The 24,940-nt window shown below is 37.6% G+C and overlaps 1 protein-coding gene across 1 annotated transcript in view; it reads left to right on the top strand.

Moving 5' to 3' along the window:
* pclob (piccolo presynaptic cytomatrix protein b) overlaps positions 1 to 24,940 on the top strand; it is a 421,215-nt gene that overhangs the window by 325,892 nt on the left and 70,383 nt on the right. The window contains exons 18-23 of the mRNA XM_051920046.1: positions 3,734 to 3,827; positions 6,996 to 7,067; positions 9,482 to 9,662; positions 11,657 to 11,851; positions 13,617 to 13,799; positions 16,696 to 16,831. Of these exons, the coding sequence (XP_051776006.1) occupies positions 3,734 to 3,827; positions 6,996 to 7,067; positions 9,482 to 9,662; positions 11,657 to 11,851; positions 13,617 to 13,799; positions 16,696 to 16,831 (861 nt within the window). The remainder of the gene's footprint in view (positions 1 to 3,733; positions 3,828 to 6,995; positions 7,068 to 9,481; positions 9,663 to 11,656; positions 11,852 to 13,616; positions 13,800 to 16,695; positions 16,832 to 24,940) is intronic.

The following is a 24,940-nucleotide window of genomic DNA, read 5'->3' as shown; positions in this document are numbered from 1 at the left end:
GACCTGGAGATAAGACAAGTAACCAAATGCAAAATATCAATGATGTGCATTTTCATTAAATCTTAAAGTCACATGGTACATCCATCCATTATCCAACCCGCTATATCCTAACTACAGGGTCACGGGGGTCTGCTGGAGCCAGTCCCAGCCAACACAGGGCACAAGGCAGGAACACACCCCGGGCAGGGTGCCAGCCCACTGCAGGGCACACACACACACAGCCTCACACACCAGGCATACACTAGGGACAATTTAGAATCACCAATGCACCTAACCTGCATGTCTTTGGACTGTGGGAGGAAACCGGAGTACCTGGAGGAAACCCATGCAGACTTAGGGAGAACATGCAAACTCCACACAGGGAGGACCCGGGAAGCGAACCCAGGTCTCCTAACTGCGAGGCAGCAGCGCTACCCACTGTGCCACCGTGCGGCCCTCACATGGTACAATTCTACTAAATACTTTGGAATTTTGTTCATCACTCGTGAATTGGCCATATCAACTTATTGAAAAAATAGACTGTGACAGAAAAAGTATTGAAATCACTGCCAAATGGGTTTCAGGTACTATTTTTATTAAAATCAAAAAATTAAATTAACTGTTAAGTGAAAGCCAACATGGAGGCAAAATTAAAATTAACTACATGTTTGCTCAGATCAAAAGCAAATAAATAATAAATATATAAATATAATATAAATACTGTTGTTTTTCCAAGAAAATTATATTTTTTTTATGACAGCAGAGTAGGGTTAGGTTCAGGCCTCAGTTCAGTCACTTTCTATTTAGAGTTTGCACACTGTCCCTGTGTATATGTACATTTTATCCGAATTCTCTGGTTGTCTCCCATGTCCTTGAGAGACAGGTTAGGTAAATTGGCATCTCTAAATTGTTTTTGTACTAGTATTTATAGTTTATGTCAGTGAGTATGCCAGTGGGAGGAACAGTCCAACCAAAATTGGTTTACTTCTCTGTGCTGCTAGGAAAGAGACAGCTTCTCTTTACTGTGTTTCTAATGATATTGATTCATTGTCAACCCTTCTTCATCCTGATAATAGTAGCAGGGACAAAACTTATCAGAATCTGCCTCTAGGCAGGAAACTGATTGGGATGGTAATCCATTGGGGGGCACATTTAGGCACACACCTACAGTCATACTCCCATTTACACTGGCTCAGATTTAATGTCACCATTCACCTTAACTCACTGATATTGGAGATATTGGAGGAAAACTAGAGTACCCATAGAATAAAATGATGGTGATGTATTGAGATTGTGTAAACCCAATGACATGAGTGATAGTGCCCAGGTAGGGGTATGAACTCCTGGAACCATAATGCAGCAGCACAAACATGCAGTCCTTAAAAAAGTTTATTTAGAATTATTAAGAAATACAGAGAAAAGGAAGGTGCAACTGCTTGTAGCAACTTAAGTGTAAAATCTTGTTTAGATAATGGCATTTGAAAAAATAACTACAAAAGAAAGCTGAAATAAACTGGAATGTATAAAATATGAACAATTATAATTGAAACTTGTGTATTTTTGTTTTAAAAAATTACAATTTTCTTTTAAATCTTTTTTTCTTTTTCATTGCATTCATTTGTCTGTGTTATGTATTGTACAGTGTCATATATTGTAAGTGATAGGCAGTTCAGTCTACAGGCTAGATAGTTGGACTGCAGTGCATGGCACAATGTAGCCAGTTCCATCGTCTATCTGATTATTTTAGCCTTTAGTTTGTTCCTTTACCTGCCTGTGCTCAAGATCTGCACATGACTGACACTTTGTCATATTCCATCCATCCATTATCCAACCCGCTATATCCTAACTACAGGGTCACGGGGGTCTGCTGGAGCCAGCCAACACAGGACCCAGCAGGCAGGAAACAAACCCCAGGTAGGGCGCCAGCCGCAGGGCACGCACACACACACCCCCACCACACAAGGGACAATTTAGAATCACCAATGCACCTAACCTGCATGTATTTGGACTGTTGGAGGAAACCGAAGTACCTGGAGGAAACCCACGCAGACACGGGGAGAACATGCAGACTCCACGCAGGGAGGACCCGGGAAGCGAACCCAGGTCTCCTTACTGCGAGGCAGCAGTGCTACCCACTGCGCCACCGTGCCGCCCACTTTGTCATATTGAAATATGTTATTCGAAGCAGGTTCCACCAATCCCATATTAACTATTTGACTCCACAGAAAAAATAAAGCTATTCTTGTCAATTATAGTCTATAAAAACTATTCAGTCCTATGCAATACCATTGTAAAGACATCATTAAAAAAATTTTCTTTAAGACATCATTAAAAACTGTTCTATGATTAAACTGAATATAGGGAAATGCTGAAAGCTTATAATAAAAGGTAAACACTACATACTGTAAAATAAACTTTGTACAAATAATTCAAACCACCCTACATAGTGGGGACCTGTGTTCAGAATCTGAAAAGCATATTAAAGGATGAAATACACAATTTCTTAACTAATGACTGATTTAAATTAATTTGCACCATGTAACCTACTTTTGAAATCTGAATAATCAAGTTTTACCGTACAGCACATTCCATAAGCTGCCTTGTTCTATCTTTAGATTCATCATCTGCCCACTAATGATTTAAATTGTCTCTCTGGGAAGATTTTTATAAAACTTTTCCTCCTCAAAAATGAGACCTCTTTTTCTCTTCCAAACTAAATATCAAAGATGTTTTGCCTTAGACAACTTCTTTTTTTAAAGTAACTTCAGTAAAATGGTGTGCAGGGACATGAAGAATGACGTTCACATACTGTAACTATTAGAGAAACATTTCTTCACACAAATTGATAAAACATAAGTAATTTTGTAGCTTTCTACTTGAGTATAGTACCATAAGGATCTTTAAGTTTCAGTTCAGTAAGATTTTACTGAATTAAACTACAATAATCAAGAAGTAATGGTGTGCTAAACAACCTGTTTCCTTCCGTTTGTAACATTTAATATTATTAAAGCAGCCAGTGTCTTCCAGGAGTGTTCTGAAATGAAGACACAACTTTATGTTTCCTATAGTTACCAAAGCATTTCCAATGTATGATAGTTATTTTTCTGTGGTTGTTCATTTCACAAATGATTCCGCCATTAGAAACACTTTGAACACTATGAACATTTATGCTTTTATGAAAGGCTCGATTGAAACAGACAGAATACTTAAGAGGATTATCAATAACGAAAACTAGAGGTCTATCTGTATTTGTATTCTCAATGGGTAAACCTAGGCAAGCTACTCTTTACTGACTTTGCTTCATGAACCTGTAAGATTATACATTTAGGTAATGAACTAACAACAACAACAACATTTATTTATATAGCACATTTTCATACAAATGATTTAACACAAAGTGCTTTACAAGATGAACTAACTAGACTCTCAGTAAGTTCTAGTTGAGCTAATGTCAGGTTGGATTCAAATATTATATTTTGAGCATTTAAATCAGGAATGCAAACAATATTAGTAAGTACTTTTTGTAAATAAAAACTTTGGTCAATTAATCCACTGCCTTGCACAGCAGTCTCATTATTCTACAGTGTCAGAATCCCAGTTTATATTGACATTTTTCTTTCAAGTGTCAGGCAATGTATATCCTGTTATTGATTTTCCTATTCTCATTTCACTAGACTTGTAAATATAGTTAAACGAACTCACTGTGACTTTTGCAAAAGCTGCTGTTCATGACATAATGTATTTTATTGTTTAGTGCGGAGAACAAGCGAAGGACAAAACATGTGCAGAAAAGCCTGAACCCAGAATGGAATCAAACTGTTATCTATAAAAATATCCACTTGGAGCAGGTACCCATTTGTCTTGCTTCATATTATTATTATTTTTACTTCACTTTAATTTAGTGTGTTTGGTCAGAGGTATCTTTTTAGAATTAGGGTTAATCATTGAGTGGTGCAGGGTATAGCACTGTTGCCTGACAGCTCTAGAAGATCCTGGCATTGTCACTGATTGTGTGAAAGTTGCATGTTCTTATTGTATCTATGTTTATTTTCTCCTAGTACTCAATGTGAATGTGCGTGTGATTTCTGGCATTTTTGGTGGTATTCTGCCTTATGTGATACTGTCAGGATAGGCTTTGTATTGCAATCCTGAATTTAAATATGCAAGTTTGAATGGTTGTATAGTATGATTTAATAAGAAGAAAAATGTTTGGCAGGACAAACATGAAATCTTGATCGATCTTCCATTACATAATGAGGATAAAACTAGGCTCAACACCACAAAACAAGAGAGAATTGTTTTTTGCTTGTTTGTTTTTCAAGTCTTATACTCTAACAAAGGCCTGTTCTATGTTTAAAAGTAAAGTTTATATACTTTTTTGTAAAAAACTTAAAGGTTGACTTACAGAAAGGTGAAAGGATTGAGAGACTTTTGCCAGGCTTAATAGACTGACTTGTGGTTGTACTTCCTCTTAAATTAACCTTAATAAGATCTAATTAGCATAAGCTCTGCGGCTTTTAGTGGGAATTAAAAAAATATTAGCCCTGCTTTCCAACACTTTTAAATTCTGTGCTGGAAGCAGTTTATGGTGTCATATAATTCAAATACAGTCTTTACTCCAACTTCATTCTTTGCACTGAGCTTTCTTTCTGTTAATTAAATTAACACAGTTATCAGTCAAGAAACACATACCAAATGAATGTGAACAGCTGGGACTATTTCATGATATATTGATGCATTTGTAAAGATTCTGAATCAAATCGGCACCTGCTTTAAGAAGGCTACTACAGTTTAGCGGTGCCAGAATGTTTTTCTGCTTTTGCTCAAGCAGACTAGAGGAGAACACATCAAATCTACACAATGGATAAAATATTACACAGTACACGAATGTCAACTTTTTTTCCTAGATCAAATCATGAGACCAACATTGGTTATCCTGAAGCCAACCTGATTGTTGCCTTTCTACATTCATTTATATTATCAAGGATGAATGACTCCCTCTTGATTTTTGCTCCATATTTTTGAATTCACTACTGCAGAATCTTCTGCATGCTGAGATGTCCAAAATCCCATAAATACCCACTTATGGCAGCTCCCTTACTTGTTTGCCTCATTTACTGATATGCTGCTATCTGCTTTCTCAAAAAGTGCATCTAGCTGCTAGTTTCATTTTCTGCAATTGGTATTTCACTAGCCACAAGGATTTCATGTCTGTCTCTGCCTCTGCTACTGGCACTTAGCAAACTGCAGCAGTTGTTGCCTCATTCGATGCCTCTATGTAACACTGGGGGCCCTACTCTGTCCCTGGCCTTAACTGTTAACACTCTGTCTACTTCTGAAACTAATTTTATAATTTTCATAGGAGTTTTAGTCTTACTCAAGTTACTAAGTGTAGAATGTCTATTTATATCTCTAGCATTAGCTGCAAATTAATTCCGATTTTTTGATTCTTTCCACAGTTTTCACTACGTACTGAATTTCTACTCCCATTTAGTTTTCTTTGAGCTAGAACATCATATCTCCATAACTTTTTGTGTTTAACTCAAATTAAGCATCTTCCAAAATCTGTTTTTACTGCTGCAATCTCCTGCAAGCACAAGGAGATCTTTCACTGTGAAACATAAACCCGAGTTTTAATTATCAGGATAGTTCTGAGACAACTCTTTTAAGTCTGCTGATGACGTGCTGATGCAAAACAACCTTCAATAAACTGAATACCTCATTCTCCACATGTGATTAAGCATTTTTTCCTCATGAAAACCTACAACTAATTTGGCCTCCGGAGTCAAACTGAACCCTCATAGAAAATATTCTTATTAAACTATGCCAAAGAGCAATAACACGTCTGGGGTTTTGAAGCAAGCACTTATTTGCAATCCTGGATTTCACAAAATAATACCTGATTTCATCCAGAAAACTCGTACTCCCACCCAGTGATGCTTCCTTCTTTGGTGAAACACAGATGCATATCTTTGATGATGCATGCAGTATACAGAATGAGATTGGTAAAGTAAGGCCACTATGCCACTGATGCAAGAAGAATTGCAGAGATAACAGGTCAGGAGCAGAGAAGCTCATGAACCGTTAAAGTAAATTTAAATCTGTGCAATGAAAGAAAGATTTTTGAAGAAGGACTATACTCTTGTTGGTAGCTACACAAAAGTTTAATTTGACTTTGCAGGCTGAGTTTGGAAACAGTTAAGGAAAGCATTAAATCATCAATTTCAAGCTAATCTCCACATGTGATTAAGAAAGTTTCTCTCATGAAACTACTTAGGTCACTTTTAAAGTTTCATTCAGTCAGCTTTGAGAATTTATTTCTCTTAGAATACATTTTTCAAACAAAAAGTATGAGAACATGAGTTTATTTACTTCTGGAACATTTCTGTGTAGTTACTTTTACTTTATAATTTTTCCTGATTTTAGTGATTACTCATGGTGCCGCAACATTTTTTTGTTTTGGCATATGGGTGCCTCCATTTTAGGATTCCTATTGCCTATTTTTGGATTAAAAAAACACACAATTGAACATAGTTTGCATTTCATACTCAACTTTCTGGTTTTTGAACTTACTATGTTCCACCCGACTCTGATTACTGACTAGCGATTAGTGTTCAGCGCAAAAAGTTCGACGTGTTTCTGGTTTTGACTATGTTTCATCTCCTGGTTCTCTTCCAGCCTTTAGGTAGAATAGTCAGGAGTTTAAATGACTCCATTTGGTAGGGAACTCCACAGGGGCAGAGAAATTCTGCAGAGTTGTGTTTATTTTTTGTTTATCTGAATGTTGTATAATCTCACTCAGTTTGGATTCCATTGGTGTCAGTTTGAGTAAGGTAATTCCTTGTGAGTTTTCACTATTCTGCTACACAATTTAGAAAGTTTTTAAGATCAAAGCCGTTGGATGTTTAGTGTCACATAAAACTGGTTTTATAGGTGTGAGAGAGAGAAAGTAATAAAGCTAACAAATGGCACCTTTTGTGAAGATGCATATTCATTTTTATTTGCTTAAATTGTAGTTGAAGAAGAAGACTCTTGAAGTCACAGTTTGGGATTATGATAGATTCTCCTCAAATGACTTCCTGGGAGAAGTAAGTTTTTCTTTTCTATTTCTATATAATTATATATCTATATATTATATCTTATATTACATGTTGTTACTATATTATATATTGATATATTATATGGGTATCATCGTGGAATGCTCAACCATGATTCCAGATAACAGGGACTGTATCCCAGCAGACATCAGAGCTACCTACCTCACTGGCTAGAAGCTCATTATGGGTTTCAAAGATAGGACTGGAAACATTCCCCCAAACTGCCAAATAGAGGCACGGGATAATTCATGGGAAGGGTAAAGTCTTGTACTCTGTGGCAGAGAACAAACAAAATTGTCCAGCCCTTTAAACAATTGTTGAACTCTGATGGAGCTCTGTTGGGATAGCCTTAGGAGTTTTATAAGATTTTCCTGACCTTGGAAATAGTTCCAGGTATTTTCAAATAGTAATCGCAGTGTAGAATTTAAAGTTCCGCCTGTGGTACAATGAACTTAGAGCCCAAAGGTGAGTTTCAGAAGGGTACAGTGCCCAGAGCTTACGGTGTAGGAGAAGGAGACATTGCGAAGCAAGCCGGAAAGGTATTGGTGTTTACTGCACAAACTTTCAGAGTGTTTACCCTCATTGGATAAACAGAGAGTAAACATCTGTGCAGTGTGGGTCACAGGGGCAGCAGAGCCTTTCTTTTCTGTCTATTATTTTGTTATTTTGTGTCTTCCCATTGTCTACCCCTGCTTTCTATTAGCTTTGTATATTAAATTATTTTGATAAACAGCTTTGTTTTTGAACTTCTTTCTGGGCAAGGGCACACAGAGATATCCCCATCACAATAGCAAAAACAACAATAGCATTTATTTATATAGCACATTTTTATACAAAGAATGTAGGCGAAACTGCTTTACAAGATGTCAAGGAGAAAGTTAAAAGAAAAGGAAAAATAAATAGGATTAGGTAAGAATAATAAAAAATATGTTATAAAGAAAAAATATATCCATACCATCGTATTAAACACAGATACTGCATATAATTAGTAGACTGGCAGCATCCTTATATATAATTCTAAATCTCTAACGATGAGTCTGGAGATAAGGTCAGATGTCCAGGAGGTCAGAAAAAAACTCAAGTTAAGCTAGAGAAAAAAAATAAGTAAATAAATAAATCTGCCAGCAGTTCCAAGGCCAAAAGACCACCCAGCCCCCACTGGACATTCCCACAACATGACTGACGTTGAGGGCATTTCATGATGTTGGGGTGTTACTTGACTGACCTCACATTACACTCTGTTGGCTTCTAACGTTACCATACCTTGCAGGACTATGGAACATAAAATACAGGAACATTTGTCATAAATAAATATTTTATGTTAATTTATGTGTAAAACCATTGATTTGTGATTTCCAGAAAACTGAGTTTTTTGGAAAAATTATTCAACCTTGGGCCAAAACAGAAAATAACTAACCCTGAAAAAGTTAAATGTTACTTTGCTATAAGTGCTAGTAATCAGCAATTTTCTGCATTTACTGATAAAAATATGAACTTCAGATGAACAAACATCTTTTAAAAAGTGAGTTCTTCATGAACTATATTTACAAAACCAGCTTTTAAAGCAGTTTTTATTTACCAAATATAAAATATGCATGAGTAACTTTGGTATGTGCACCCAGAAAGGTCAATAAGGTAATCCATGATGATTAGTGTTTACAAAGCCCCCATATGAAATCCCTCCCAAGCCTGTAACCACACCATATTTACTGTATGTGTATTTACATTACTGTGGATATTTAATACAAGTAAAAGCAGTATGAGCATGACTTCAAACTCTTCTAAATAAAGTTTAATTTTGGCATTTCAATCTTGATTTTTATTACCCCAGCATAATAGAATCTGATGTCTGATGTGCATTGTCATCAGGCACCTTACCTCATCATTCAGTTCACTCCTGCAGCTCCTGTTTAGCTTACCGATTGTGGCCTGCTAGGTACTTGGCATTCCACGTCAGCGAACCGGGATTCTGAACCATTTAAAGTTTAAGAATAGATTGAGATTGTTTCAGCCTCAATCATTCACTATACCAGTTACCAGTCTGAAAGTAATTGTGAGTGAAATTTCAGAATGAACTAGCTACTAGCTAATTAGAGACCATATTTTTAGTACAGTATTTTTGAGAGCAAGCAGTTTTTTTTTAAATCGAATATGCACACCTAGCCACTAAGGGTTAAGACATTTCTATCTAGCATTTGGGTCTTAAACACAGAGCTAATTTTCAGCACTTATTTTAAAGCTTTGAGCATAATTTATCTGGACATTGATAGCTTTTTTATTAAGAAAGTAATTATACAGTTACATCCAAAAATATCCACTTTTCTTAAATGAACTGCTAGATATGATAATTGGACTGAGCTTTAATGTGCAGCCACTTTAGCTACCCTTTGGCTTTTTCATTTTAGGTGTTAATTGATCTGAGCAACACCTCTCACCTTGACAACACTCCAAGATGGTACACTTTAAAGGAGCAAAGTGAAAGCATTGACCATGGGAGACCTCATTCTGGACAGAGCAGTCAACAGTCACCAAAGCCATCTGTAATCAAAAGTAGAAGCCATGGGATTTTTCCAGATCCTTCAAAGGGTATAATATGAAATTAACATTTGAATTATATGTTTTAAACTAAAAATAGTAAAGTTTTTGATGTTGTTTTTTCTAACTCTGGTTACTAAATACCAAGATGTGTTGTTTTTGAAAGCAATGTGTGTGCAGAATAAATTAGAACATTAAAACAGAGCAATCTAGATGAGAACAGGCCATTCAGCCCAACAAAGCTTGCCAGTGCTATCCACTTAATTCTTCTAAAAAAACATCAAGTTTTGCAAGTCCCTAAGGTCTTACTGTTTACCGCACTACTTGGCAGCTTATTTCAAGTGTCTATGGTTCTCTGTGTACAGAAAAACCTCCTAATGTTTGTGCCAAATTTACCCGTAACAAGTTTCCAACTGTGTCCTTGTGTTCTTGATTAACACATTTTAAAATAACTTTCAGTATATTGTAAGTGGCTGGCAACAGGCTATTAATGCAAGAAGAGGCATTATGGATTGGGAGAGGCTAAGGTCCCAGTTAGAGAAGTGTGTAGCAGAAATTCCACCACAGATGCTGAAGAAGATCCCTATTAAAACTTTAATTGAAACAAAAGGGTGCTTAGATTTTTCAAGGGTACACACCTAAGAAACACACCTTGAAGCAGTGTCAGGACTCAGCATTCTTCCAGGGGGCAACTGGTTAGCCCAGTAAGAAATAAAGAAATACTATTATGTAGTAATAAGGGTAGGAGACTTCTTGTCACTTTCAAGAAACAAGAAGATTAGGAAGTGTATTTGAATCTTAGCGAGAGTAGGGAGCAGGTTGACATGACCCTGGAGAGGTGGAGATATACTCCAGAGAGAAGAGGAATGAAGGTCAGTAGGAACAAGACAGAATACATGTGTGTAAATGAGAGGGAGGTTAGTGGAATGGTGAGGATGCAGGGAGTAGAGATGGCAAAGGTGGATGAGTTTAAATACTTGGGATCAACAGTACAGAGTAATGGGGATTGTAGAAGAGAGGTGAAAAAGAGAGTGCAGTCAGGGTGGAATGGGTGGAGAAGCGTGTCAGGAGTAATCTGTGACAAACGGTTATTAGCAAGAGTGAAAGGGAATGTCTACAGGACGGTAGGAGACCAGCTTTGTTATATGGGTTGGGAATGGTGGCACTGAACAGAAAGCAGGAGACAGAGCTGGAGGTAGCAGAGTTAAAGATGCTAAGATTTGCATTGGATGTGACAAGGATGGACTGGATTAGGAATGAGTACATTAGAGGGTCAGCTCAAGTTGGACGGTTGGGAGACAAAGTCAGAGAGGCGAGATTGCATTGGTTTGGACATGTGCAGAGGAGAGATGCTGAGTATATTGGGAGAAGGATGCTAAGGAAAGAGCTGCCAGGAGCATGTCCTAATCAAATACGGAAAGACTAGCTGTTGTAACAAGAAAATGTGTAAATGTTCAGGATAAGCAATGTATGTATATTTGCTTTTCATGAAAGTTGTAATGTAAATATAGATAAAACTCAACTTTCCCAAGGGGGGAAATTTAGCTTTTTATCCATCGTCATAACATCCTGTTGTTTACTTTTGCTTACCCAGAGTTTTCCAGGGGTCATTAATAAAGAAAATAGTGCTATCCAAAAGTGTTCACACTTCTTAAACAGAACTATATTTGAACTTGATCGTTTCCCTTCGATTTCCATAAGGATTAAAGTGAAAGGACAAATCAACCAAGAAAGTATTTATTAATTTACCTCTCTGAGTCTATATTTTGCATAAGCTTAGAGTCTTCATTTAAGTATCTGCATGAATTTATCCATATTTGCGAATTCATATTTGCTTTCTGAAAGATCAGATCTATTTCTCTGTTTTCTTAAAACATTTTAGAAATGGTATTTTTAGTTATGCAATCTGTCTTTCCCACATGGCATAATGAAGAACCCTAATTTTTGATTAGTACTGTAAAAATATGTAGAACAATATGTTGGTGAAGGAAGGTTTTAAAGGTACTGTAGATGCAAATGTGCATTCATTGAAATTACTCTTTTAGATATGCAGGTTCCCACCATTGAGAAATCTCACAGCAGCCCCGGAAGCTCCAAGTCATCCTCTGAAGGACATTTACGTTCTCATGGACCATCCCGCAGTCAAAGTAAAACTAGTGTCACTCAGACCCACCTTGAAGACGCCGGGGTTGCCATTGCAGCAGCTGAAGCAGCCGTCCAACAGCTTCGCCTTCAACCAAGTAAACGACGCAAATAACTTCCTCAGCATGGCAGCTTAACTCTCATCTGTTGCAATCTTTGTTCTGTTCCTTTCCTTTCTTGTTCTGCCTTATAATTAATGTAAACACAGTCTGCTCACAGTTTTTGTTTTATGTTTTTCCTCTATTTGTGTAGTTAAGATTTTTCACTGACTCACCTTCCTATAAAACCTTCTTTTTTTGTTTGTTTCTTTGTTTGAATTCAGAAAAGGGGGGTTAAACTGGCTGTTTGAACAAACCCTATTGTTCTCTCAGTTCAAGTGGAATGTCAAAGTTTCGCAGAAATTTAATTTATAAATGACTTTTAACCATTTGTCCGTTAGAATACAGATGAATTGCCAAGGTGCACATATCTCAGAAAGATAAAAATTTCAGATCACCTTATCACTTGGGCAGACATAAATTAAATTACAAATCAGATGGCTTAGCATTTACGTTTAAGAGCTAGTATCAAGGTTCAACATTTAGCTGCATTTTAGAATTTTGTCATACTTTACATTACAGAAGACATATTGTGTTTGGTTATTCAAAAAAAAATGACTTTGTAAGTGACTATGTTATTTGAACTCATATAAATCAAATCTGAGAATTGCTTTTAAACTGCAGACTTAAATATTGTTGTATATTTAACAGAAAATATCTGTTAAAATATTCACGTTGATGAAACTTGTAATTGTTAAAATGTCATTCAAAAAAATCTCTGCAGACTATATAGCAATGTATATTGAAAGTCAAGTGCCCTCTTATTAAAAGGAAAATGTAATGGCTTCACCAACATCATTTAACTATTTCAAATAAGAGGCTCAAAACCATATCTGCATTACTGCAGTGTCACATTTGCTTGGCAGTGTCATATGTGAGGTTTTTGTCCATAAATGATCATCACAGTGCAATATAATTGACCAAGCATCTTTTTAAGAATGTCTGCCATTGGAGAGAGTAGCATTAAGGCATCACTAAGCTACTGACTTCCATCTTCAGGATTCTGGGAAGTGTAGCCAACTGAGTTTATGACCCATCAGTGAAAATAATGATTGTTTCTTGAAGCTTTATGCAACAATATTTAGGCTTGTAGGTGAACACATTTACCAAGTCACCATAGTCTATGTAGAGAAAAAAGTCATTTTCATCCACTGGAAGAACTGCTGTAATCTATATATAAATATATATATACAGTATATATATATATATACACAGTCGGCTCTAGCAAGATCTGATTTTTATTTTTTCCATCTGCCCCCAGCTCATCTCATGCAAATGCAGTGCACCTCCTTTTGTTTCTAAACTATTAATCCTTGTCTGTGTCTTCCATTCCCTGGTTTAGAAACAAGTCTGGGATTGTGCAGACAGTGGATACAATGTGGAGTTTCTGCATTCCATTCAAAACGTATGCAGTCATAGCCCAGTGTATCCACCTCAAAATGTGAGCTTCCTAAGTATCCACTTTTCATGAGAAATGCATTTGGACATGCGCTCCACAAATTGGAAATTTATGTATGTATGTACAGTATGTATGTATGTTTGTACAGTATGTATTTTTTTATCTATGAAACAGCCAGTTTTTCAAAACTCAACCCTTTTAAATGATGTGCATGCAATGTCTTTTGGTGTCCTTAAACATAACCTTTTAAAAGAAGACAGTATACAAAAGATGCAGAAAACACTTTTGTTTGCATGAATAACACTTAAGCTGATTCCATGTGAGGATACATATTCTGGGTTTCCATTTCACCCACACTTGCCGCAGCAGTTCATAAAAGCGGTCTGACAAGTCATGTCAAGAAGCAGCACAGACACAGCATAGCTGGAGTCCTCCCAATTCACAGAACTCAGTCTGACAATCTGCCTTCACCAGCCAATGAGAGCAAAGATGCAAGTCAGCTTGCCATCAGGAAAGTGATGTCTGAAGGACCACCTAAGTCTGAAGGAGGTGAGAATATTCACTTCTAATCTCACAGAGGGATAAAGTAGTGAGCTTGTACTCTGCTTAGAAATGAGTCATGACTTTTTAAGTGTTTACTGCGGGAATAGGAATGCCTATTATGGACCAGTAATGCTTGTTTCTAATTAGTATTCTAAAGACAATGCCCACGTACACTGGGTAAAATGACTATACTGTATATCTTTTAAGTTGTGTGGGTTTAATATGCTTTTTATCAGTTCACTGTTGTTAAATTGTTTGTGTGTGTGTGAGAGAGAGAGAGTATTGCAAAGTCATTCCAATGTGATGCAAAAAGATCATGTCTGTTTGTGACGTCCATTAACATTAACATACAACTGAACGCCTTCAAATACATTATCTTTTGTGTATTAAGGTAGATCTCTGCAAGTAAGTTACAGTAAAGATTTCTACAAGAAAACAGTATTCAAAAAATAGGTGGCAGTGGGAATTTCAATTATTCTATCATTGCAAACAGTCTTTAAATTAGTAATTCAAGGCGGAAGTAGGGTTAACTAATTGGAATTATGACTTCAACAATACCCATTCCACACTCTTCATAATTCTAATACTAAGAGAGCTTAACAACTGACCAAAAGTAAAATTTGGTGTTTATGCAAGGAAGTAAGCTGAAGCATAAATGCCAAAAAAGGTAAAAATTCACACTTGTGTAGGTTTCATATAAAACACATTGTACAGCGTGATAATACATAATAATAAGATATTTAATTGTAGTGTAGACATGTCTGCCACAGCAAATTTGAAAAAGAAAAAATATTGAAATATAAAAAAAAAACATTTTTATACAGCAACTTAAAGGAAGAACACCAACTCAGAGTTTTTCAAGTCTCCCCAGCCATCAATGATCAATAGTCATTATTTACTGTGTTGGATTCTGAAGTACAAGCAATTAAATCCTAAAAAGAAGCTCAAAGGTTGATCGATGACTCCAAGTTTCCTCGTACTAGTAAGTGTGGGTCAAGGCAATGACGTATAATTGCAGAGGCACTGAACTGTAAGAAATAAAGCTGCTCATTCCGCTCTTACCCTTGCCTAATTGTTTGAACATGATTGACCCATCTGACTGGTTGTTCAACTGTTAAAGTCATATTGCAAAAATTTATCTCATTTCAATTAGTCCATGTTAATGAGACAGAAAATTTGTATTTTTCAACTAGACTAGGATCACTGCAATTAAACTACTTGAGATCACTACAATGCACTTACGCTGTTTGAAAAATAACCTCTAGGTTAACTGCAATAACATGGATTTTCCAATTCAACATGACATATATAAACGTTTTTACTGAATTCTAATTCTGATTAGAATCATCACTATCTTCCACATATAAGATACTAATCTTTACATGAATATTGGTTTTGCTGTTGATACCACAACTACTGGGAGAGGGTATGGCTCCCCATGAACCTGAAAAGTATAAGGCAAGCATACACAATGGATATCAGTCTTTATAATAATACAGAGTGGATTCTGAATGCATTAACAAAAGCATCCACTGATTAATTATAAAACTGTGTCCATTCCACCGACAGTGACTGTGCCTTATCTCTAAGTCTATGTGATTAAAGCCACAAAGATACTGTATATGGGAAACACCCCTGTGGCTCTGAACATTTAACTTAACACTATCCATCCATCCATTTTCCAACCCGCTGAATCCGAACACAGGGCCACGGGGGTCTGCTGGAGCCAATCCCAGCCAACACAGGGCAGGAACCAATCCCGGGCAGAGTGCCAACCCACTGCAGGACACACACAAACACACCCACACACCAAGCACACACTAGGGCCAATTTAGAATCGCCAGTCCACCTAACCTGCATGTCTGGACTGTGGGAGGAAACCGGAGCGCCCGGAGGAAACCCACGCAGACACGGGGAGAACATGTAAACTCCACGCAGGGAGGACCCGGAAAGTGAACCCGGGTCTCCTAACTGTGAGACAGCAGCGCTACCACTGCGCCACTGTGCCGCCCAACTTAACACTAGTGAACCATTTATATGATAATACTGTATAGTGATTTAAATATTTTTTAAGTATGATGTATATTAGGATGTTTGTTCAAAAGTAAATGTTCTATTTAAAATAATCATTTATAACACAAAGTTCAGTGAATGTTATTATATTATTTAGTGACAGATTAATTTATTTTTACTGTTGCACTGTTCTATACAGTATGCATGTCTTAATAGATCTCAGATAATACTGAGAATATTGCCGATAAAGCTGGAATGTACAGAACCACCACCAGAGATCTGCGGTCACTTAATATTTTCTTTGGGTGTTTTCTTAAAAGTAGTGATAATTATGCAGTGTGATTGTGGAAGACATTTGTTATGTTACATTCATTCTTATAAAAATCATTTCTTGCATTACTATTTTTGGTCCCTGAATTTCAAAGAACCTACTCTTGTTATTAAAAGCAAAAACTGTAGCTGTCAAAATTATGTGAGGGGGTCAGGGAATGCTATGAATGAATTTGTTATCATACTCAGGTAATCTGACTCCAAGGTAGAGAAAAAAAGTTGATTGACAAATCTAAGCTTAAAGTTAACACTTCCTTTTTCGAGCATTTTCAATGAGGAATGTAAAAGGCAAGTTGTGCTTTATTTACTTTTGCCCATTTAGTCTTGTATAATCTACTGATTTCCGTAAGTTTCAAACTTTACCAATAGATAAAGTCGATTGTGTTGTATGGTGAATCTGTGGCATCTGTCCATGCAGACTTTTAATTTGATGTATTGTGCTTTATTTGTTTTGCTCATGTTGTCCTTATCGTGAATGTTTTTTTACATGCAAAGAATTAAAAAGCTCAAGTGTGCTTCTCTCACAATCCCTCTAACATATTATGGCTTTTTTGAACAGCAAAGTCCAACCACAGAGTGACAGACTCCTCTGTGTCAACTGCCTCATCTGTCAGCAGTTTTGGCAGTGGTTACAGTGTGGACAGCGAAGGCAGCACCGTTGCTGGAGACAACAACATCTTCCCTGTTCCACGAATGTAAGTGCCTCATCATGTTTTATGTCTGATTCTCTTTAAGTGAGCTGTCCCTGACTGATTAAACAGTATACCACTGCATGCATAAGCATTTTCTACAGTGGGTTTTTATATTAGTCCAAGAAGATATTGTAGCCATCAAAGATGATCTTGCCTTAGTTTATTTTTATTTGAAGTGGGCCTCAGATTGTAGACAGGCTTGTCTTTTCAATTAGAATTGAGAAATATTTTCCAATAATATTTATGATTAGTTAAAATTCAATTAAAAAATGGAATAAAAGGTTTTTTTGCTTTCATAGAGACCATGCATACCTTCTGTTTTAAGGCTGGAAAAACAGGTTGCGATTCAACAAGAAAGACGTTATAGATAACTCAGTGTACTCATTGTACTTATTTACACAAGATATAGCTTATTTGGTGGGAAATGGTCAAATTTCCTTGTCACAGTAACAGTCAGAGATGGTCTTTGTGCTACAGAAGTGTAATAATAATGGATAAGATTTGTGGTTTCACCACTCAGGGCTTTTAGCAGGAAGACTATTTCTTTTCTCTGTCAATAAAACCATGGTCTTATCAACAGGTGATGTTAAAAATAATAATATATTTGCATTCTAACTTAATCAGGCAGCAATTATTTTGTTAAAATCCATTTGAAACATGAATTCCATCAGGGACAGAAAGACCCTGAGATGAAACATAAAAAAAGTTCAACAATTTCCTGGGCAAAGTGCATGGTGAATACTAATGAACTCTGTAGATGTTGTCAGCTGTGAATAAAGTGATTAAAACTAGATTAGTTCTAATAAGTGTTACTTGATCAGAATTTTAATTTCAGAAAAGAGAATCTGACTCTGTCTGAATAAACTTTGCCATTTTATTTCACATACTAATAGCTGACAGTCATGTCCTCTCCTTTGAAGTAGTCTTTTGAGCATAATTTATTGATGGTGCATGTTATGAAACTAGGACCTAGTTACTATTGATTTGATTCTCCAATCAGTACTATAACAAATAGCATTTCATTCTATTATTTATCCAGTATGAACAGAAATTCAAGAATCCTGCTCTGAAATTGGGTTTAAAGGGAAGGGATGCTGAACCTCCATATGGAGTGGATTTGTAGGCTACCTACCTTCAAGTGCAAAGGGGGTGATTTGGGTAAGATGGACATGAGTGGGATAAGATCACATGGACTAGACAAGTGCAATATGGCTCTGGAGATGTTTACCAGTGTTGAAATCAGGTGATGCAATGAAAGTCTTTCAAAATTGTCTTTGAGTAGGTTTGAACATTAGTGGGGCAGTTAAATTAGATGCAAAATCAAAGTCTTAATATTTCAAATATATATTATAGGCATTATACATGATGAAATAAATGTGTCTATTTTTAAGTTTTGCATTTCATGCACATACTCAACACTTTTCCACTATTTTGATAGAAATCAGCCTCTGGTGTCCTTGTACATTCTCAAAGTCTCTCTTCTGCTTTGTTGCATCTGCTGACTCTCCCTCCTCCTGCTAAATGTGCTAAAAATGGAGACATGTTCTCGGTTCTTGTTAACAAGCTGTAGAATTATCATCCTTTGACTAACCGAAATGCTGCCAGTCTATGAAATTGTAGGTGTCTCTCAACAACCTGATGCTTTCTTTGGGACTGCTTGGGCTTTCTATAAAACAAAGTCTAGGATGTGGCCATTTAACACAGTTTTAAGTGCTGCTGTTGCTAGGGTACTGGTAGCTGTCTGCGTGGAGTTTGCACATTCCTCAGAAATCTTCCTGGGTTTTTGTTTGGGTGCTGTTGTTTTCCCCCCACTTCCCAAAAAACATGCCTGTCTGTTAGATTAGTAATACTGAATTGGCTTATATATATAGTATGTGTAAGTGTAGGTGTGTGCATATATATAATATACAGTGTCCTGTAATTGACTGATGCCAGGTCCAGGGAGAGTACTTACATTGTGACTGATTCTGCCAGGAGGAGCCTATGGCATCCTGCAGGAGCTGTATTACTATGAATCAGGTAATGGATGGATTTGGCCATTTTGTCCCATTAAGGGACTGAACATTGGAACTGTACAATTTGGGCTTGCAACATGCAACATGTAGCAGAGGTAAAATTTTAATTGTCATATTGTAGGTATGTACTAGGGGTAAGAGAGAGGCATTTTGTTTCTTCTTCTTCTTCTTCTTTTGGTTGTTCCTGTTAGGGATTGCCACAGCAGATCATCTTCTTCCATATCTTTCTGTCCTCTGCATCTTGTTCTGTTACACCCATCACCTGCATGTCCTCTCTCACCACATCTATAAACCTTCTCTTAGGCCTTCCTCTTTTCCTCTTCCCTGGCAGCTCTATCCTTAGCATCCTTCTCCGAATATACTCAGCATCTCTCCTCTGTACATGTCCAAACCAACACAATCTCGCCTCTCTGACTTTGTCTCCCATCCGTCCAACTTGAGCTGACCCTCTAATGTACTCATTTCTAATCCTATACATTCTCGTCACACCCAGTGCAAATCTTAGCATCTTTAACTCTGCTACCTCCAGCTCTGTCTTCTGCTTTCTGGTCAGTGCCACCGTCTCCAACTCATATAACATAGCTGCTCTCCCTACCATCCTGTAGACCTTCTCTTTCACTCTTGCTGATACCTGTCAACCACAAATTACTCCTGACACTCTTCTCCACCCATTCCACCCTGTCTGCACTCTCTTTTTCACCTGTCTTCCACAATCCCCATTATTGTGTACTGCTGATCCCAAGTATTTAAACCCATCCACCTTTGGCAACTCTACTCCTTGCATTCTCACCATTCCACTGACCTCCCTCTCATTTACACACATGTGTTCTGTCTTGTTCCTACTGACCTTCATTCATCTCCTCTCTACAGCATATCTGCTCCCTACTATCACTACAGATCACAATGTCATCAGAAAATGTCATAGTCCATGGGGACTCCTGTCCATCACTATTGTAAATAAGAAAGGGTTCAGAGCTGATCCCTGGTGTAGTCCCACCTCCACCTTGAATGCATCCATCACTCCTACTGCAGACCACACCACTGTCACACTTCACTCCCTTTTTTTTTCTAGTTTCACATTATATATAATAAAATTTCACTTTCCCATTGAGTTATTAAGGGTTCATTTGATTTTTTTTAACATTATGCAAAATCAGTTGGTTTAGTGACTATGCAGTAAAGACAATCACCGTGACTTTATGTGTAATTTATTTAGCACAATCCAATATTGTGACGAAGAATGCCATTTGAGGATTAGAAACATCGGCAAACTTTAAGGGGCAACCTGTTCTCCCTAGAGGATGCACTATGTTACTTAAGTTTTTTCATTTTTTTTGAAAGCCACAGCTAATATAACTAATTAATATTAATATATTAATATACAGTAACTGTTAATAATCAATGAATATGATCATTAAATCCATTCTACCTAATCAACTTTCTATTGCATATTTCCTACTCTTAGAACAAACAGAGAAACATTCTGTACTATATAAACTCTGGATTAGTTTACTGTTAGTTTACAAATTTAGACAAAACAGGTCACTATAACGTGTATATTTTGTGTACAGGATGTAGATACCAGGGAGTGCTCCAGCTCCCTAAACACCCGACACAAAGGCTCGGACACAAGTATAAAATGAATGAAAGAGTTTTATTGTGGGAAACTCTTGTAGAAAGCATTTCTCTTGCTGCAACCACAACACAAGACACAAGCAGCACACAGCAGTTCTTTCTCTTTGTCTTCCTCTTTCTGTCTCCCTGTCTCAGTCACTGCCTCCTCTGCTCCTCATGTAAACTTTGTCTCCTTCTTCCCAGCTCTGTCTCCTGGAGCTATGGCAGGCATTTCCTTTTACATTATTACCAGAGGTACAGCACTTTCCGGCATTCCCAAGGCTTGGCCTGGGAGCACTTCTGGGTAAGGCTGGAACCCCACAAAGTAGGGCTCCACAGTCTCTGCAGCACCCTTTGGGGGCACCCATGGAACTCAACAGGGCTGAGCTGACAAACTCCAAGTCCCATGATGCTCTGTGAGAATCTGTGGCGATGCTGCAACCTAGGGGCTTTACCTTCTAGTGCCCTGTGGAGACAAAGCGTGTGCAAGTTATGGGTATCCCAGCCAGGTAACGTTTCCGAGCAGTGCCCTTCACAAGTATTTTCTCTTTTACATGTCAGATATCTGCTCCTGTTGCTCCTATTTTAAAGATCCCAAAATCTTGCACACTTGTCTCTGTGGTTGAATTTGTCAGCTGTACAAACAGCAAACAGCATTCATACATCACATGCATCACTGTGGAAAAATATTTAATAAACAAAAAAGTCTCTGATGAAGTAAATAAAAAATTTTGAATGCTTCAACTTTCTAAAAGTCTTTTTAAAATTTGGGTTGGGTGAAAATGAAATCTACTGTGTTTAAAAGAATGCCTTCCTTTAAACAAAATGTAGTATTATGCAATGCATACCATATTAGGTCATCTAGGTTTAGATTAAGTTAAATATCTTTATAATCATTTTTTTTCCCTAGCTTTTATCCCACGTTCGTGTAGCATCAGCTGTTGAGCAGGGCATTTACAACTTGTTTCAATCAAGGGTATCTTTGGGGGCAACGTCGACTTGTCACATATATTCCTTGATTCAGTTGAGCCTGTGCTTTTTTGGTCTTTGCCGTGGCTGCTTGCCAGGCAGGCTCAATAGTAAAGCTGACACTGGACACTAAGTTGTTATCACTGCGGATGACATGGCCATACTATTGGATGCATGAACGTTTTCATATGTGATATGCTCAAGTCTGGTTAGGCCGAGAACCCACTGCAGCACTCACATCTCCTTGAAGTGTAGCACTCGCTCATGCTTGGTGGAAGCTGGCCAACATTTGGCCCCATACGTGCACACTGGGAGGATGACTGCTTTGTTAATCTGTGCTTTGAGATATTTTGGAATCTGACCCTGGTAACCTGTCGCCACTTCACCCAGGTCTTGTTGGTTCAGTCTTGGATGACTGGCAGCACATCACAGTCATTGCAGATGAGTGATTCAAGGTATTTAAATTTGGTGACCTTTGTGAGTTCCTGGCCATCAATCTGGATAGTGCTGTTAGTCTGTGTGCAGCATTCCATGTATTCTTATTTTCTACAGTACCTCTATGCTAGGTTTTCTAGGGCCTGTCAAGTTTCATCCATGGGTGTGACATCTGGAGATCAGTTATAGCCGCGTCCGTACATAAATTGAGGAGTGTGGGAGAGAGCGCCGATCCTTGGTGAATGCCCACATTGATGATGAAAGGCAGTGAAATGCTTAGCGAGCATGATATGACACTGGTGGACCTGTCACAGAAAATCTTGGTCCACTTGATGTAAGCTTCCAGCACGCCATGAGATCAGAGGGCTTGCCATATAAGATTGTGAGGGATATGGTTGAATGCTTTCTCCAGATCCATGAAGACCATGTGTAGCAGTCGGTTCTTTTCTCAATGTTTCTCCATCGCTAGGTGTAAGGCCTGTATTGCATCTATTGTACCACAGTTGTGGACGAATCCATACTAGTTGGCTGTGACGGTCGTGATGTTTTGTGTTTTTCTATCTAGCACTCATTGAAAGATCTTCATGGTGTGGCAGAGCAGGCGAATCAGGCAGTAGGTTGTATTGTCACTTACGTCTCCTTTAACTTTCCATATTGGGATCGTGGTGCTGGTAGACCAGTGTTTGGCAGCCTTGCCTTCATCGACAATTGGATTGAAGAGCATTGCCAGTAGGTTGGCACCACTGTCACCAAGTCGTCAGATCCTGTGGCTTTCTTGCTCTTCAGCTTCTTGACCGTATATTCGACTTCTTTAACTATTATCCATGAGACTAGGCCTTCAACCGGACCAACCTCTACTATGGGTGTGTGCAGAAACTCTTCGTTGGTGATCTTCGAGAAGAATGCGTTCCAATGCTTCAGGATATTGGTTTGATTATGTAGGAGTCACCTGTTCTCAGCTTTGATGTTCTTGACTTGTTTTTATAATCTATGAAAAAATTATTCACAAGTAACAGGAGAAGATGTTTTCCTTGAAAATAAGGGACAAAGCAGAAACTCATGTGTGATTTGTGATATGGGCAGCAGCTGAATTAAGTACTGCTTGTCTGTTATTTATAAAGAAAAGAAAAATACTACTAAATTGTAAAACAAGAAACTAAAAAAAAATTTTTGCTTTTTTTTTTCTTGGAAATTTTGAGGTTGCTCTGCAAAAATGTAAAATATTAATAAAGGAATATTATGCTTATATTTTGTAAACTAAGACTATATGTGCAGTATTTCTTATCATCACTGCAAACAAAATCATAACAAAGAAGAAGCAGCTAAGTAGAAAAATGCATTTAAATGCATACTGGTACTAAAGGACCTTCCTTACTCTCACATTCTAAAGAAATGAAGCCTTTAAATCTTGAGGAGGCTACATGTGGATATAATCCAAATATACAGAATTCTCAAAGACATTGGTAAAAGTTGATCCAGCCGAAGTACAGTTTAATTTATTCATTTATTTTAAATCAAGTCAAGGAGTCTTGTGGATGTTAAGAGGAGTTGATGTAAAAGCACAAGCCAGGAAGCACTTCTTTCACACAAAGGGTCATGGAAACTTGGAGCAGACAAGAGAGTCTTATAGTTGAAGCACAGTCCCTGACTGCTTTTAAAAAATGTCTGGAAAAATAGTTCAACATTTTAGATAACAGCTAACCAGGCACCTTTGATCACCTGATAAAAATGTTACCATTATGTGTAGCTCAAAATGATTTGAAACATCCACGGAGCAGCTGGTCAATATATGCCAGATGTTTTCACATCTGAGGCCTAGAAAGACCTTCTTAAAATAAGTTTCCGCTAACAGCATCCTTTACATTTGAATTTGATCTTGGATGTGACTAAAACGTCACATTAAAATGGGTGGGCTTGAGATCAAAAACTGTGACACTACAATCTGAATTGGCATCTATGGCTGTTTTAATTTCTATCAAGTCTTCTGTTCTTCAGGTTTCTAGACTAATTTAAGCATCTAATCACATTTCTAAGGACTAAACATTCTTTTACATAAAAAGTGCTTTTAGTGCAGTATTTGTAAAATTCAAGGTTTAGTGCTTCACACATCATGTTCCGATGAAACGCAAAGAATATTTACATTTAACCTGATGTTAAATTCTGAAATTATCCTTAATGCAATCAAACTGGCACCAAATTTAGATTTAAAACACTACTCCAGCACTCTAACAAATAACTATTTTACAGGAGACTTGCTTAATAAGTAAGGACCAGTCTTGACTGCAAAGGGATGGAATCAGTCAAATTTTTCATTCTCACTATAAAAAGAAAACCAGAAGTGTGGGAATGTTTCTACATGAAGCAATCTAATTTTTAGCTTTAGACATGGTATCCAACCCTGAAGAGTGTTATGTCATGGTAATGGGTAATTTATTCAATTCAAAAGTACTGTCTTCTTCTTCTTCTTTTGGCTGCTCCCGTTAGGGGTTGCCACAGTGGATGGCTCTGAGGCTAGGCATCTTCACTGGCAATCAGAAGGTTGCCGGTTCGAATCCTGTAAATTCCAATAGGTACTCTGCTCTATTGGGCCCTTGAACAAGGCCCTTAACCTGCAATTGCTGAGCGCTTTGAGTAGTGAGAAAAGCGCTATGTAAATGCAAAGAATTATTATCTTTCTGTCCTCTGCATCTTGTTCTGTTACAACCACCACCTGCATGTCCTCACTCACCACACCCATAAACCTCCTCTTAGGCCTTCCTCTTATCCTTTTTCCTGGCAGCTTAATCCTTAACATCCTTCTCCCAATATACCCAGCATCTCTCCTCTGCACATGTCCAAACCAACGCAATCTCGCCTCTCTGACTTTGTCTCCCAACCGTCCAACTTGAGCTGACCCTCTAATGTACTCATTTCTAATCCTATCCATCCTTGTCACACCCAGTGCAAATCTTAGAATCTTTAACTCTGCTTCCTCCAGCTCTGTTTCCTGCTTTCTGGTCAGTGCCACCGTCTCCAACCCATATAACATAGCTGGTCTCACTGCCGTCCTGTAGACCTTCTCTTTCACTCTTGCTGATAC

Source organism: Erpetoichthys calabaricus, chromosome 1 (genome assembly GCF_900747795.2).
Source record: "Erpetoichthys calabaricus chromosome 1, fErpCal1.3, whole genome shotgun sequence".
In the NCBI taxonomy this organism is placed as follows: Eukaryota; Metazoa; Chordata; class Cladistia; order Polypteriformes; family Polypteridae; genus Erpetoichthys; species Erpetoichthys calabaricus.
The sequence above is the reverse complement of the archived record's forward strand: the minus strand, read 5'-3'. Positions and strand labels throughout refer to the sequence as shown.